Source organism: Eucyclogobius newberryi, unplaced genomic scaffold (assembly GCF_026437365.1).
Source record: "Eucyclogobius newberryi isolate DKJ021-1_F unplaced genomic scaffold, fEucNew1.0.hap1 SCAF_2, whole genome shotgun sequence".
Classification (NCBI taxonomy): Eukaryota; Metazoa; Chordata; class Actinopteri; order Gobiiformes; family Gobiidae; genus Eucyclogobius; species Eucyclogobius newberryi.
Genome location: NW_027315834.1, coordinates 38,387,431 through 38,403,397, shown reverse-complemented (window position 1 = coordinate 38,403,397; position 15,967 = coordinate 38,387,431). Strand labels below are relative to the sequence as shown.

Here is a 15,967-nt window from a genome sequence, read left to right as displayed (position 1 = left end):
TGCACTCCACACAAGCGGGTGCACCCCACACAACAGACTCAAAGGGCGACACAGTGAGAGATTTGCCATAAAGTCAACGGTTACAGACATTCAAACAAATAGATAGAGATGTTCTTGATTTCCCCCGGAGATTGTGCCAATTTCCACTGGTTTCTGCTCCATTTGTTAGAATTAACGTCATGACAACTTCCAAATTATGTAAACTTTCTTTTCATGCTCCTGCTGCACTGCCAGATAAACGTTTTGTCTGTCGCCTTATGGAGCAGATAATTCCCATTTCAAATGTTTTGCTCTTTCAGTTAAATAGCTTAGTATTCTAATATGTTTCCATCATTGCTACTTATTCAGACAATAACACACGACTTTTGTCATAGACCATTTTGTTCCACCTTATTTGTTTAATGCGTCCACTTACCTTTGAAAAAGACTATTTTATGGTCCACCGGCCGCTCGTACACAGCGTCCACACTGTCCAGGTTGTTGGGTAAACCTCTCCAGAAGCGATGGATCTGAGCCGGTCTCAGAGAAACGAGGTGCTTCTCTCTGGTTAACCTCCAGAAATACTTCCCTGGCAAAATACATGAATATCTATTTGAGCCTCTGTGATAAATGCTGTGTGTATCGGCTCAAAATAAATGAAGATAAGTCTGTTATCTTAAGTTCGGGAGCAGGACCACAACCCCTTCCACGTCCCTTCCGGCGGCCACAGTATTTAAACAGGCCAATCAATTACACCTGCGTTCGTTACTTCATGCGTTGCAAGATTTACCCTCTGAAGCGCCAAAACGAACTTTCGACTCACCATGGATCTACTGAGCCTTCTTCCTTCCGACGAGGACCTGATCAGCCCATCCCAGGCTTCGCCTCCACCATCCCAGGAGACCTCCACCGGGGCGCATTTCGGGCTACCACCTCGCCGCCCTCGGTCCCGGAGCCGTTCACCCAGGCGCAGTTCTCGTTTACGTTCCGTTATTTCTTTTCCCGTTTCGCCTTCCTCTCCTTTGTCCCAACCCAGTACACCCAGTAGATTCATTACCAGACTCCATCCTCGTTCAAAAGGCAAAGCACCAGCCAGTAGACGGGCGTCCCGACACGGATCCCCACCTACCAGCACCTACTCCAGATCCCTCCGCTCTCCCGGGTCCTCCACGCGGCCTCGCCGCTCTCCGGAGGCCCTTATCCGGCCCCGATCCTCGCCCCAAACACGTCCAATACGGACTCGGCGCTCCTCTCCGCCTAGACCATCCGAATGGACAGTGGCAGGTCTCCAGCGAGCGCTCAAAAATAAGGGCACCATATTCCACCGCACCGACAACAAGAGCACGCTATTTAACCTGCTCTTTGACCAGCACAACACTCCAGCGCACGCCCGCTCTAACCGCGCCGTTCCGAGGTCAGGAAGCGGTGCGCGCTCCGCTCCTCCAACTCACGGCAAAGGTGCCGCAGGTTCTTCCAGAAGAGTGAGTCTTTCTTTCACGTTTGCTTGTCCTGCACCGGGCTGCGCTTCAAAATTCTATACTTTCCTTCATAGTTTAATAGTTCAACAATTTACTTTTCACCGTGCTCACTTCTAAAAGCACTAGTTGCCCGATCACCAATTTCTTATTTTTCTGCCCCGGGCACTCTTCTAAGGACACGTTTAATAATGGGTACTCGTCAATCGATCATATTAATATACCACATACGCATAATTGACAAGATTCCTCAACAAATAATAATAAAAAAATAAATAAAAATTAAATTAAAAAAAATAAAAATAAATTCTAATATATAAATAAATATTAAACTCCTCCCCTTTCCCCCTCATTCCTTTTCAACCCCGTCCTTTACCCTGGCTCTCGCTCACCCGCGCTCTCTTTCTCCCCCTCCCTCCTTCTCCCTCCCTCTCGCTGGGTTCATGCGAGGCCCCACTCTTATCCAGCGAAAGGTTGCAATTTTCTCTTCCTGGATCACTAGGCCTCACTTTTTCTCTCATTTATTCCTAAACAAGTAAGTATGTCTCTTCTTCATGCCCCCTCTTTCTTGCTCGCTCTCTACCCCCTCATGCGCTCTCCCCCAGGCACCGGGATGCCAGATCTCCTCCTCGTCCCCCCCCTAACCGTGAACCCTACATTTACTAAATACCTCTCCCTCAGGCACCGGGATGCCAGATCTCCTTTTCGCCCTTCCCCCTAACAATGAACACTACCTTTTACTAAACATCTCTCTACCTCATGCCAGTTCTCCTATTTCCCCAATCCCCCCCTCGGCACCGGGATGCCAGGTCTACCTTCTTTCCCCCCTCGGCACCGGGATGCCAGGTCTACTTTCTTTCCCCCCTCGGCACCGGGATGCCAGGTCTACTTTCTTTCCCCCCTCGGCACCGGGATGCCAGGTCTACTTTCTTTCCCCCCCTCGGCACCGGGATGCCAGGTCTAACTTCTTTCCCCCCTCGGCACCGGGATGCCAGGTCTACTTTCTTTCCCCCCTCGGCACCGGGATGCCAGGTCTACTTTCTTTCCCCCCTCGGCACCGGGATGCCAGGTCTACCTTCTTTCCCCCCTCGGCACCGGGATGCCAGGTCTACTTTCTTTCCCCCCTCGGCACCGGGATGCCAGGTCTACTTTCTTTCCCCCCTCGGCACCGGGATGCCAGGTCTACTTTCCTCCCCCCGCGGCACCGGGATGCCAGGTCTACTTTCTTTCCCCCTTCGGCACCGGGATGCCAGGTCTACTTCATTTCCCCCTTCGGCACCGGGATGCCAGTTCTACTTCTTTCCCCCTTCGGCACCGGGATGCCAGTTCTACTTTCTTTCCCCCCTCGGCACCGGGATGCCAGTTCTACTTTCTTCCCCCCTCGGAACCGGGATGCCATGTCTCCTCCTTCCTTCCCCCCACCCCATCCCCGGGCACCGAGATGCCAGCTCCCACACTTCCCTCCGGGCACTGGGACGTCCAATTCCTTTCATCCTTCCTAAACACCACCACGTCTCATTCGCAGACGCCCCACGCCCGTTCCTCAGGGAAGTCCGTCGCTCCAGACTCACCTACGCGAAATCGCTTTCCCGCTGGGACATCTACTTCCAGGAGGCCACCTTCCCATCCCCATGGTTCGAGTAGCCAGCCAGGAGTGGTTCCATTCCAACCTTCCCCGGCTCACGCTAAAAGTTCCCAAGAGCCTCTCATTCATCAGCATTCCACTTCCGGTACCATAGATTCCTCAGTGGTCCCAACATCCCAACCCCGCGCGCCGGGTGCCCTACCCTCCGTGGCCGCGCCACAAACCACATCATTTCCGGCTTGGGCTTTGCCCTCCGTGTCCTGGGCCCCACCTTCAACGTCGTCAGCCCGGCCCCACAGCACAGCCCAGGTCTCAGCTACGGTGTCGATCCCACCTTCGCAGCTAGCAAACTCATTCATGCCCCAGGTCAGCCACCAGCAAGCAACGCTCTCCTCTACATTTCCAAACCCCAGCTATCCCTTTCAGGGACTGATCGGCACGGTTCCCGGTCCAGCCCAATTCACTCTGGCATCAGCCATTCCTCCGACCTCCGTTCCAGCACCGAAACCTTCATCCATCCCCAGCAACATCAGACAGCAGATCATTGCAGGTAAATACGTGGACCTGGCTGAACTCCTTCGTCCTCCCTCCCTCAGGGCTGGCATGCCCCGCGTCATCGAAAGCCACAACGGGCTCTACGTCATGCGCGACCCTATCCCCTCGCGTTCTAAAGAACTCACCCCCCTCGAATTCGCGTTTGCCTTCAGCCTGTTTAGAGACATAATCTGCTCCATGTATCCCAATCGCCGTGAAGAATTCGACTCTTACATGACCCTGATCCTAGATCTGGCCATCAGATTCAGTGGCCCAGGGTTCTATCAGTATCACATCCTTTTCTCCTCCCAAGCCGCTGCCCGACTTCAGCAATTCAATCAAAACACATTCTGGGGGAGTCTTGATCAGGAACTTTATTGCAGGATTTTTGCATCTCGAGCTTCAGTTTGCTGCAGCTTCTGCGGCGCCCCATCCCACCCGGCCACCGCCTGCGTCTTCCCAGCCAGAAGGCCTCCAACCCAGGCTCAGGCCCCGGCTCCGGTCCGTCCAGCCACTCAACCAGTTCCGATCCCACCAATGTCTGCAAAAATTCCAATTCCCCAAGGCGTCGACAAGAGAGGCCGTCCCATCATGCTTCAGGGCGGCAACAACAATTTCAACGCCTCTCGTTGCACCCTATCCCAATGCAGATTCCTGCATACCTGCTCCTTCTGTGGCGGAGGGCACTCTCGTTCGGCGTGCCCCCACAACCCAACATCATGACTATGCAAAGTTTCCACACCCATTCAGATTCCCGCCTTGTCCAAGGCACTACAGGATCATCCAGACCCAGAATTCGTCAGATTCCTCATCACCGGATTCTCCGAGGGTTTCCGGCCCGGCCTTATTTCTCTTCCATCCACTTCCTTCACCTGCAAAAACCTGCAGTCAGCCCTGAAGGAACCAGGAGTCGTGGATTCTCTCCTCGCTAAAGAGGTAAAAGATGGCCACATGATTGGCCCCTTTACAAATCCTCCATTCTCACCCTTCAGGATCAGTCCCATCGGCATAGCAACTAGAAAATACTCTTAATAATTGATCTCTCAGCTCCCCACGGCTGTCACATCGACCACGCCATATCTCTAATAAAACTGGCCGGCCACGCTGCCTGGCTATCCAAGGCCGACATCACAAACGCTTTCAAAGTGCTCCCCATCCACCCAGATTTCTGGCGTTTCTTCGGCGTCTGCCTTTTACTTTGCTGTCCATCTCACCTTCGGATGTAAAAGCAGCCCCAAACTGTTCGACTGCCTATCCGAAGCCCTCTGCTGGATCCTCCTTAACAAACATGATGTACCATTCCTGGTTCACCTTCTTGACGACTTTCTGCTCGTCTCGCCAATCTCGTCCCCTCCGGCACGCGACCTGTTGACTCTAAAAAACGTCTTCTCGTCCCTCGGGGTTCCCCTTTCGGAAGAGAAGACCCTGGGTCCTTCCACCTCCCTAGAGTTCCTCGGCATTACCCTCGACACAGTCAAATACCAAGCTTCCCTCCCAACAGAGAAGCTGAACCGGATCTCCCTCCTCCTCAGTAACTTCCTCGTCGCCATTTCATGCTCGAAACGGCAGCTCCTCTCACTCCTTGGTCATCTCAACTTCGCCATGCGCATCATTCCTCAAGGACGAGCATTCATTTCCCACCTGTTGACACTAGCATCTTCCGTTAAATCCCTCCACAGCGTAATCATCCTAAGCAAGTCGGTCAAGTCAGAGCTTCGATTCTGGCACTTGCTACTTTCCAACTGGAATGGTATCACGCTTTTCTATCGGGACATCATTTCAGCCCCATTAGACATCTCTCTCTTTACAGATGCTGCACCATCAGCAGGCTTTGGGGGTTATTACCTGGGCAGGTGGTTCTCAGCCCCCTGGCCCAATGAGTTTCTCGATTTCATTCATAAGTCCGGTCCATCCTCCTCCGCCTTATTCGAGATCTATCCCGTTGTCATTGCCACTCTTCTCTGGGGCCACGAGTGGACTTCTACGTGCGTGGCTATTCAATCCGACAATCTCGCAGTCGTTGACATCATCAACAAAGGCAGAAGCAATGCACTTCCCATCATGCCTTTCGTCCGCCGCCTCACCTGGTTGTCCATCAAGCACCAATTCATCCTCAGAGCGAAACACATTCCCGGTTACCTTAATTCTGTTGCCGATTCTCTCTCCCGTTTTGCTTTTCAGAAATTCAGGACATTGGCTCCCGAGGCAGACCCCCTACCGATTCCTGTCCCTCCATTTTCAGCCACCACATTCCACACATGAACCCCGCTCTGGCCGACCTCCTCTTCATCTCCCGATCTGCTATCCTGCACAGCTTCACTCCCAGAACGTTGTCTTCCTACTGGACCGCCTGGAACAGCTTCCGTTCCTTTCACAGCCACTTTAACCTGCCTTTCCCCTCTCTTGACATTCTCTCATTAACCAATTACATCTCGTTTGCTTTCACCTATCTTACTCTAACCCCTGGTACCATCAAAGCTTACCTGAGCGGCATCAACTTCTTCTCCAGGTTGCTCTCAGGCTGCTCTCTTCCCGTTCCGGTTTTCACACAAGCCACGATGGTCATCAAAGGCTTGCAAAGGCAGAGTCGCCCAATGATCCGCAGGATGCTCCCCCTCACGTCAGATCTCCTTCTTCGATGTCTCGTCACCATCAGATCCAACCTCCTGCACCCTCACATCAACCGCACCCTAGAAGCGATGTTCCTTCTCGCTTTCTTTGGTTTTCTCCGTTGCTCAGAGTTCGCACCCTCTACCTCAATCCACGACCCTTCTCGTCACCCTTGCATCAAGGATCTCCAACTAGCATCCAGCGACTGCTTAGTTTTCCACCTCAAACAGAGCAAGACCAACCACAGCGGTAACTCAACCCCAATTTTCCTATTTAAACTCAACTCCGTCTTGAGCCCCTTCGAAGTCCTTCTAGACTTCATCTCGTACCGGTCTACGCACGGCGCCTCTCCTCACGACCCGCTCTTCACAACCGAACTTGGCCAAATCGCGACCAGGTCTTGGTTCATTCCATTCTTCAAACTTATTCTTACTAGGTCCAACATCTGCCCCAACTTCTTTTCCGGACATTCATTCCGCATCGGTGCTGCTACTTCTGCCTCCAGTCACGGAGTTCCCGACCGCTTCATCAAAACCATGGAACGTTGGTCCTCCACGGCGTTCGAAATCTACACCAGACATAACCTCAGCGACCTTCAGTCCGCTCAATCAGCGCTTCTTCCATAGGCTTCTTTTGGGGTTCAAAGGCCCGGGAGCCTACAGCCCTCATCTACCGAAGCCCCAAAACGGCATCCATTGCTTATACATACTTATTATTCATTTTCGTTCTTCAATAAATCTGTTGCATCAAACATGGGGTTGTGGTCCTTGCTAGTGAAATGAAGATAAGTCTGTTATCTTAAGTTCGGGAGCAGGACCACACCCCCTTCCACGTCCCTTCCGGCGGCCACAGTATTTAAACAGGCCAATCAATTACACCTGCGTTCGTTACTTCATGCCCCTCCCTCCCACCCCTTCTAAATCTTCTGCTTATCTTTCAGACAGGGGGTTCAAAGGCCCGGGAGCCTACAGCCCTCATCTACCGAAGCCCCAAAACGGCATCAATTGCTTATACATACTTATTATTCATTTTCGTTCTTCAATAAATCTGTTGCATCAAACATGGGGTTGTGGTCCTTGCTAGTGAACATCCGAACAGCACTTAATGGAAGAGCTGAAAAGTCGTTCAGACCTGTGAATAAGTCCTGACGCGTTTAACACCACCATTGATCACACAGTTTGAATAGAAGGCACTCAGCTGATGCCCGGCGACTCATTTAAGAGCAAAATTGTGTTATTTCTCTTTCAAGCGCATGGTTCATTATCTCAGAAATGATTCATATAAAAATCATCCTTGTAACACTGGTAATTTTACTGTTTAGTAACCAAAAACTAAAGGTACCAACTAAGCACTGTTAAATCTGATTTTTGAAGGGGCACTATGTAACATTTCTGATGGAGTTCAAGTCACCGGATCAAATGTATCATCGTATGGTGCTACTGCCATGGCGACAAGCTTGTGTCCAGGTGTTTTAATAGCAATAAAATCACTCTAATTGAATAAATGCAAGTGAGTTGGAGTTTTTCTATTAAGAGTGTTTTTAGAGCTTTCTATAAGTTATCTGTTCTTTTACTTCTGTAAATACGTGCGTTGCAACATTGAAATTTCCCCATTGTGTGGACAAATAAAGGCTTATCTTATCTAATAGGCACTTTCCAGCCGCTGCAATATCTTAGTTCAGCTAAGCATTCATTTAGTTTCCATTAGTCCCATTTTTTTCAGAACTATCAGTCATAGCTTAGTCCTCAATCATTACTTTTCATCAGCAAAACAATAACATTTACAAAGAATTAACACTGAACTCACTAGGCTGATATAGTAGTTCTCAGCTTTGTCTTTCAATCAAATAAAAAAAAAACAAATACTTACATACCGGTACATACATTTAACAATTATACATTTTATAATTGTTAAATGTATGTACCGGTATGTAAGTATTTGTTTTTTTTAAATCTTGTAAATTATCTTTACCAGAAAACAATTATACTATATATATATATATATATATATATATATATATATATATATATATATATATATATATATATGTATATATATATATATGCATTTAACTTGAAAACTGCAACAGAATTATTAAAAAAATATCCTAAATCCCCTTTTAATTGGCTGCTTTAGTACCAAAAAATGTCATCATAACATGAGAATTGTTCGAGTTGTGGACGGAGAAACCGAGCCACAGACTTCACCATTCACTGTCATAGTTCTTGTGTTATAAATGTGTCATGTCTGGCAATCATAAAGTTAAGAGTTAAAATGTTAATTAAACGTTGATAAAGGACAAGTAAATATGCATTCAACTTTATCCTCAGTTCAACGTTTGAGGAGAGCTGCTTAATTAATGAACTAACATTGATTCAAAGGTAATAGATTTAGCCTCGGTGAAAGGGCAGGTTAATTAAAAGGCATGATTCAATAGCACTTTTACATAAAAATAAAGGTCTGCCATGTATTGAGAATCGCAGTTTCACATTTGTCATTTCCGATGTTTTGACCTGATTAGACAGATGAACTTAAACGACTTTGAACGTGTTTAAAGATGATTGAAAATAATAATAATCCAGGTGTAAAACTAAACAATACCGTTACAGATATGACTGATTTTTCTTAAAATTTCGAATCAGATATTGTTTTTACTGGTAACATTCGTGATGATAATTTCATCTCAAATGCATTCTGATGTAAAAGTTGTTGACGTTTATATTTTGTGTTTGAGTTATGATTGTCTCATCATAAAGCAGAATAACTTATAGGCTTTCCAGATCCTAAAACCAGCTAAAACCCAGAGAGGACTTTATTATATGATCCTCCGCGATGACTGCTCATATTGCCATTTCTAAACCAGTAGGAGGCGCCGTTGAGTTTTTACCTAGTTGAAGAAACGTAACTTAAACTGTTAATCAAACCTCTGCAGTTTGAGTATTTGTTTTATTTCAATCAAATCCATTCAAGTTCTTTCCTCCTTTGATTTTTGTCATTATTTATAAAGAGCTTGTCTGTGATTTATTCTCATTTTATGCAATTTTTAGACTTCATTTCGTCCTGATGAAGTCCGGGTTTAGACCTGGTTTTGCTCTGAAAGACAATTCTTTAGCTAGGCGATTATCGATTATGAAAAGTTGGAGAAATTCATATTTTTCCAGTAAAATTGCCTAATTGACCAGTTTTATTGGTGGAAGTCAAAACTCCTGGAGCTCGAGAGGTGTTGAAATGACGTAATGCCCAGTGGTTGAGCGGTCTTAGCGGTCAAAGCCTCGTGAGTTCGAGTCCCACCTTCGACAATTTGCTGAATGTCCAACCTGCTCTTCTCTACCATTCCTATACTATCCTGTTCAATAAAGCCAAAGTGGTCAATAAGTAAACGAACTGCTATACGAAAAAGAAAAAGCAGAAATGGTGCAGAAGGTGTAGCCTTGGGTCAATCCCCCAGAGGGAACATGAACGCCCTCGGTAACGTCCAGGACCCTTAAATCTCCTCTACACCGCTCTCCTCATCGCACTTTGAATCAATTCCTGTTCTTTTGGGCTCATTTAGCTCCCGCCTAAGCCACAATCCCGTAGTCCCGGGGTTTGCCTTTTCTTGCCGTAACTCTCGTACCTTTGAAAAAGAAGGCCTCTCCTCGTATCTGGGCCACTGCATCAAAGTGACTGGTGCATCTGTCTGGGGCATCTCGAGCCAGCCTGGGAGAGATATGGAGGAAGGAAGAAGGTTACATAAGAGCCAGCATCACCGAGCCTTGTGTATGTGAGAAGATGTACACTTTGTGAATATCATCAGACCATAAAAGAGAAACATTGGTTGGACTATTTTTTCATAGTTTTGGCCGGGGTGCAACTTATACTTATATACTTATACTCCGGAGCGACTTATATGTGATATTATTTGTTATTTTCAGACTTGCAACCGCATTTCATACTCCAGTGTGACTTATGTATGTTTTTTTCTTCACTATTATGCATTTTTTGGCTGGTGCTACTTCAGAAAATACTCTACTCTAATTGAATAAATGCAAGATAGAATAGGCACTTTCCAGCCTCTGTAATAATATCGTAGTTCAGCCAAGCAGGTGATTGAAGAGAAAAACATCAAAATCATTATTTTTTTTTGGGAGCGTTCATTCAGTCATCAATCATTAAACTATAACATTTACAAAGAATTAACACTGAATTCACATGGCTGACATAGTCTTCAATAGTAGCTTTGTCCTTCAATCAAGTTTATAATTGTCAAATGTACTATTATGCATTTTTGGCTGGTGCTACTTATAGTCCAGAAAATACAGTATAGGAAATCAACTTTTAGGAGCTTTTAACCACATAATAGTTGTTTCCCCCTTCTCATTTACCCACTTAAAGTTGTATTTTGAGTGATTCATGCATGTTTGAGTTATTTTTATTCTTCTGTGGATCAGACGTCATTGCTACTCCAGCCCCCGTTTCAAGCAAACACGTCCACTGCTCGTTTTCTACTTCGTTCTGCATTTTATTTTCTTGGACGATGACATAATAGGATTCGGGAGCATTGCCTAGTCGTTTTGACACAAACGAAACAAAATCTACTGCTCGCTGTCGTGAATCAAATTAAATATTGCTGTTTTATTAAGTCGTTCTAAATCAATATTGCAATTTAAGAAGTCTGTCATTTAGCATAATGATCCACGGGTGTCACAAATGAGAACTATACAGCAGACAAAAGCACAATTGGTCTTCTTTAACTGCAGATCTTGGACTCTATCAATAAACATGCAGCGAAAATCTCAGACACGGCACAAGGACCAGTACGTCAGGCATTGCTAATCTGCTTTTCACACACGAACCACGTCTTTGCAACAATCCAGAAATGCTTCCTCACAGACTGCTAACTGGAGGTTCGTGCTAAGATATGCACAAGTGTGGCTGTTGTAGTCACTTTGTGCATCTAAATGTGTTTCTCATCCTTATCTGTTGTGGCTGAGGTGTGGGCCGTGAATGTTAAAGCAGCTAAGCTAAACAAAAGAGGAGATGTTATCATGTCGACACGCTGCTGGGGTCTCCAGGCACATATTTCCCCTGGGGTTGGTAAATGATTTTCAAAATGTGTCGTGGATTGACTTCCAATGATGTGTCCATTAGCACCGCAGGGAGAGAGAGCGCCTGCGAGCACATGCCCAACAGAGATCTCTATTTAGACTTTTATTAACACTAGACTCTGCACTGTGGTCAGCGGCGGTGCCCTTGTCAAGACTAATTCTGCTTTTCACGCCTTGTGAGTAGACGGGAGTCTACAGGACATGATTAATGAATGTTGCGAAGGTTCAAAGTGAAGATCATTATATTGAGAGCCCTGTGCTTTATTTAAGGTGGACGGTGAGATACAAAAGGAAAGGTGACTGGCTCCTCAGCACGCTCTCATTTCAGAGATGGAGACAATTAGGATCCAGTCATTGGTACCTCACTTTACTCAGATGTGCATGTTTGGGTAATTATGATATATTTAGTTTCCCTTTAGTTTCAGTTGAAGAATAATTCTGGACTCAGAATCACAGGGATGGTGGCTGCTACTGTTTTTTTCTATTGTTTTTGGAAAATACAGCAAAAAAACAAGACACAGAAAGCAAGAAAACAAAAAAGAATAGTAGTCCAAAGTCATATGGCATAATATGGTCCGTGTAAAATTGATTTTCAAACTTTCCATGTTTTGTTCATGAGATGAAAAAACACAAAAACTATTTATTTTGTAATTTTTCAATTGGATATTTGGTTTAAAAATACAAAAGTCCAAACATGGTTTCAGAGTGTGGATTCACACTAGTATTTCTCTGTGAATAATGCCCTTTGACATGGTGTTATGAAATACTGTGATACATTTTCCCAACAGAATTCTTTCCAAACATTACATTTCATGCCTCTCCATTGAGATAAGCTCATATATGCTCCAGCTGCCACTGCTTCCAGCTTGACTTAAACCGCTTCACTCTACCGTAGTTGACCTTTTGTTTTGTCAGCGCTCTGAGATCCCTCGGAATGAAAAGTGCTCATAAAAAAAAAACACATATCGTCATCATAATCATCATTGCAGCTGCCGTCCTTGCGCCCTCTGCTGGGAACGTCCCAATAACACCATCAGGACTGTCTTACTTGTCTTCAAAGGTAGTTTAAAACCTATAAAAGGCTTTTGATTGTTAACGTAATTGAATCACATTGGCCAAGTATTGCCCCCTTTAAAGTGAAACAAACCCCTGCGTTCTCTTGGTGGCCCCGGTGTGTGCGGACGGGTAAGATTTCTGCTAATTATCCTGGTAATCTAAAACTGTGCGAGTTGATATTCTTCCAAGGCGCTTGAGGGAATTGCTTAATTAGACGGGCAGGTTCCCAAGCTCCCTCGCAGCCTCGCGCCTAATTTGCACCAACGATTGCTCATGACTTCATATCAAGCTCCAGAAAAGAATCTTCTAACTATAAAAGGTGGCTACAGTGCTGTGGGATTTCAATACTTGTTTGGGGCGACAATGAGAATGAAATAAGAATGATGGACACAATAAAACACAGGACCACGCTGATTGGAAACTAAGCTGGAATTCAACACACTTTTACCACAGGACATAACGGTCAATGGAAATTATGTTAAGCGTTATTGTGTTTCTTGTACTAGGATTGTATTGTTGTCATTTTATGCTATTTTCTGGCATTTATTTTTTAATGGGGAATGTAATTAATACAATATTTCATGAGTTTTAACCATGTCACAACAGCTTAATTTACTCAGGCATGTGTTTAGATTCACCTACCCCCTATCTCCACCCACTGCCATGTATTTATGACTCCGGATTGTACGTGTAGGGTTAAAAAATGTCACATAACTATTTTTCAACAACAAAAATGGGGAAATGCCACTATGAGAGTAAATGAACATTTTTCTATGTTTAAGGGGTTTTTAATCAATAATGCAGTTCACACCAAACAAAATGTAAAATAAATATATGTGTATGTTACACCAACTGTGAAAGATGCATTTAATGATAGACTGTAGCTTATGTAGATGGTTATTTAAAATGTTGTTCGTTGTAAATGTTAACGAGTCTTAAAGGGGCTGTTCCCGATTTGTTTCATGCAATAAAGTAAAATCTGTTTAGCCTCAGTGCAGATATATAAACTGAATTGTAAAAGTAGCTATTCGGGTGAAAATTAGTCCATTGTGAGCTCTTTGCATCTAATTACACAGCGTTTTATTTTCGCGAAGCAACAAGTGTGCTGTTAGCATGCTAGCGCTGTTAGCATGCTAGTTGTTTACCGTGACCGCGAGCTGTGAGAAGCACCTTTAAACTCGTAGCAAATATTGTGGACTGCTGCGAACAGTTTGAAAGTAAATAGTTCTGTTTTTCACATTTTTAAAGCAGTAAAGATCAGGTACAATTTACAAAGCTTTTATTTTATTTATTTTACAGATCTGTGGGCTGAGACGTTAGATGGGTGAAAACAAACTCGCTTCAAATGCAGGATATTACAAAATTGCATCACTCAAAACACAAGTCCAAGCAGCTAATGATCAGGGAAAAGCATTGAACGTTGGATTGGATATGTTTTTCACAATTTATTAGTATTTGGCATGCGTTTCTTTTACCTTCCAGAAGTGCAGACATTGTTGTGACAGAATGCAGAGCAAAATGCGGCGAGTTCCAAATATTTGCTTTTCCAAACTAACATTGTGACTTTGGAGATTGAAGTTTTGACCCTGCATTCTCCAGAGTATCATGTATAATGTTGTCGTACTCCTGGCAGTTCCGGGGCTGATATAAACATTTTCAAATATCGCTGTTGCTGTTGAATTAAACATGGGCTTGGGGTCAGGGGCAGCACCCGAGGCAAGTTAACATTTAAGTGGCAGAAGCAAAGTAGACAAGATACACAAGTGACGGGGACCAGTGTACTGTAAAATGACTTTTTAAATCCAATCCAATGTATTTGTATATCACATTTAAGAAACAACTATGTTTTCAAAGTGCTGACCAAAATAGGAATATAAACATTTAGCTCTCCATGCAAAAAGCAAAATGAAATAACATATTTAATGTCAATAACAATACAAAAATTAAAATTAAATGATTATTTTATACATAAATCATTTTATAAAAAGAGTTTTTACTACATTCATTGGTAAATGCTTTTATTTAAGCTTTAAAAACCTGATTTGGTAAATCTATAAAGAAATAATAAATGATTTTAGACTTTTAGTGGAATTTTTTTTGTAAAACAATTACTTAATGCATTTACAAATCCTGACTAAGGTGAAGTAAATAAGGAAAGGGAACTACCATAGTAAAGATCTTTCTGATTGGTTAGATAATAAAGGTTCACTTTTATTATCTGCTTTACTTTAGCAGGAGGGCAATGGTGAAGCTAATCACAGAAGGTGAGACAAACGGAAAAAAAGGTTTTACTAAAACCATTTGTAAATAAAAAATTTACAAATCCATTTAATAAATTGTGTTTTAAAAGCAATTTTGATAAAAGCTTTGGCTAAACATTTCATTAAAGTCTTTTTAAAACTCTTTTGATTGTTTATCAAGTAATTGTTGATTTGTTTTTCGTATCATCTTTAAAAAATCTGTTTAAATGTGCTGCCTGGTGGTGGAGTGGTTAAGGCGGCAGCACATGTGCCAGCCTCCACATGCAGCCGGCCGCATGGTTGTTAGTTTGAATCCTGGCTCCAACTATTTACTGCATGTCCTCCCTTCTCTCATCCCCATTCCACGCTCAGCTGTCCTGTCTAATACAGCCTACAGGGCAACAAATCCTTTAAAAAAACAGTTTAATTTGAGTTTTTGCAAATAAATCTATTAAATTATCTTTTAAAAACTCTTTTAATAAAAGTTTGTGAATTTATTTATTGAATATGATTTAAGTTGAGTCTTTTATTAAAGCTTTATCCCATTTACCGTGGCTCTCAGTGTCTTTCATACTGTGGGGGCCGTTTGAACATGGAGAGGCAGAACATGTACTAACTGAAATACTCCTGTTATGTGTACATTATGGTGTTGGATGTGCAAATAATACAAATATGAGATCATTCCTCAGTGGTATGTTGTGTCATGACTTTTCATTCGGCCTTTGTCCAATTTAAAGTTTTACATGGTCAAATAAACTATAATTTATATAACATAACTCTGGATGGACAACATTTTTTTCTGCATAGTTGTAAAGGTTTGCAGCCTTGGTACTGCAAAGTTGTGTTAATACGATAAAGAAACTACTATTGTAAGAACACTAATCTGGATAGCCTTGCAACTCAATCAAAATGGTCAAAGGTCAAAAGTGATTGAAAACTACCACGTCGTTGTTGTCATCGCCCAATGCCAAGCACAACCCTGCAATATGATAATGTGAGATTTTTTTAACACTCAAACATCAGTGTGAGTCGGAATTAAGTTCTCTGTGGTGCGGACCTTGGAATGCACCTTTAGACACAAATATATATATATATATATATATATATATATATATATATATATATATATATATATATATATATATATATATATATATATATATAGAGTATTTTTATTGTTGTTACAGGAGATAAAACACTGCAAGTTTCGACTGCAACTTAACACCAAGTCTTATTTTACCCTCAGAGTTAACTTCATCTTAATTAGCATGTTTGAGTAAGCACTTACAAGAAAGTTGACCGGTTCTCCGGCAGGTCCAGGAGAACCGGGGGCTCGGCCGTTTGAGCCGGGTTTGAGGGTTGATTTGTGTGCGACACTGACTCTCTGACCCCTGAAACACA

General features: G+C 43.7%; 1 protein-coding gene across 1 annotated transcript in view; it reads right to left on the bottom strand.

Moving 5' to 3' along the window:
* LOC140368289 (matrix metalloproteinase-17-like) overlaps positions 1 to 15,967 on the bottom strand; it is a 161,762-nt gene that overhangs the window by 20,004 nt on the left and 125,791 nt on the right. Inside the window, exons 6-8 of the mRNA XM_072455259.1 lie at positions 15,855 to 15,957; positions 9,800 to 9,882; positions 416 to 568 (exon numbers count right to left, since the gene is read on the bottom strand). Of these exons, the coding sequence (XP_072311360.1) occupies positions 416 to 568; positions 9,800 to 9,882; positions 15,855 to 15,957 (339 nt within the window). The remainder of the gene's footprint in view (positions 1 to 415; positions 569 to 9,799; positions 9,883 to 15,854; positions 15,958 to 15,967) is intronic.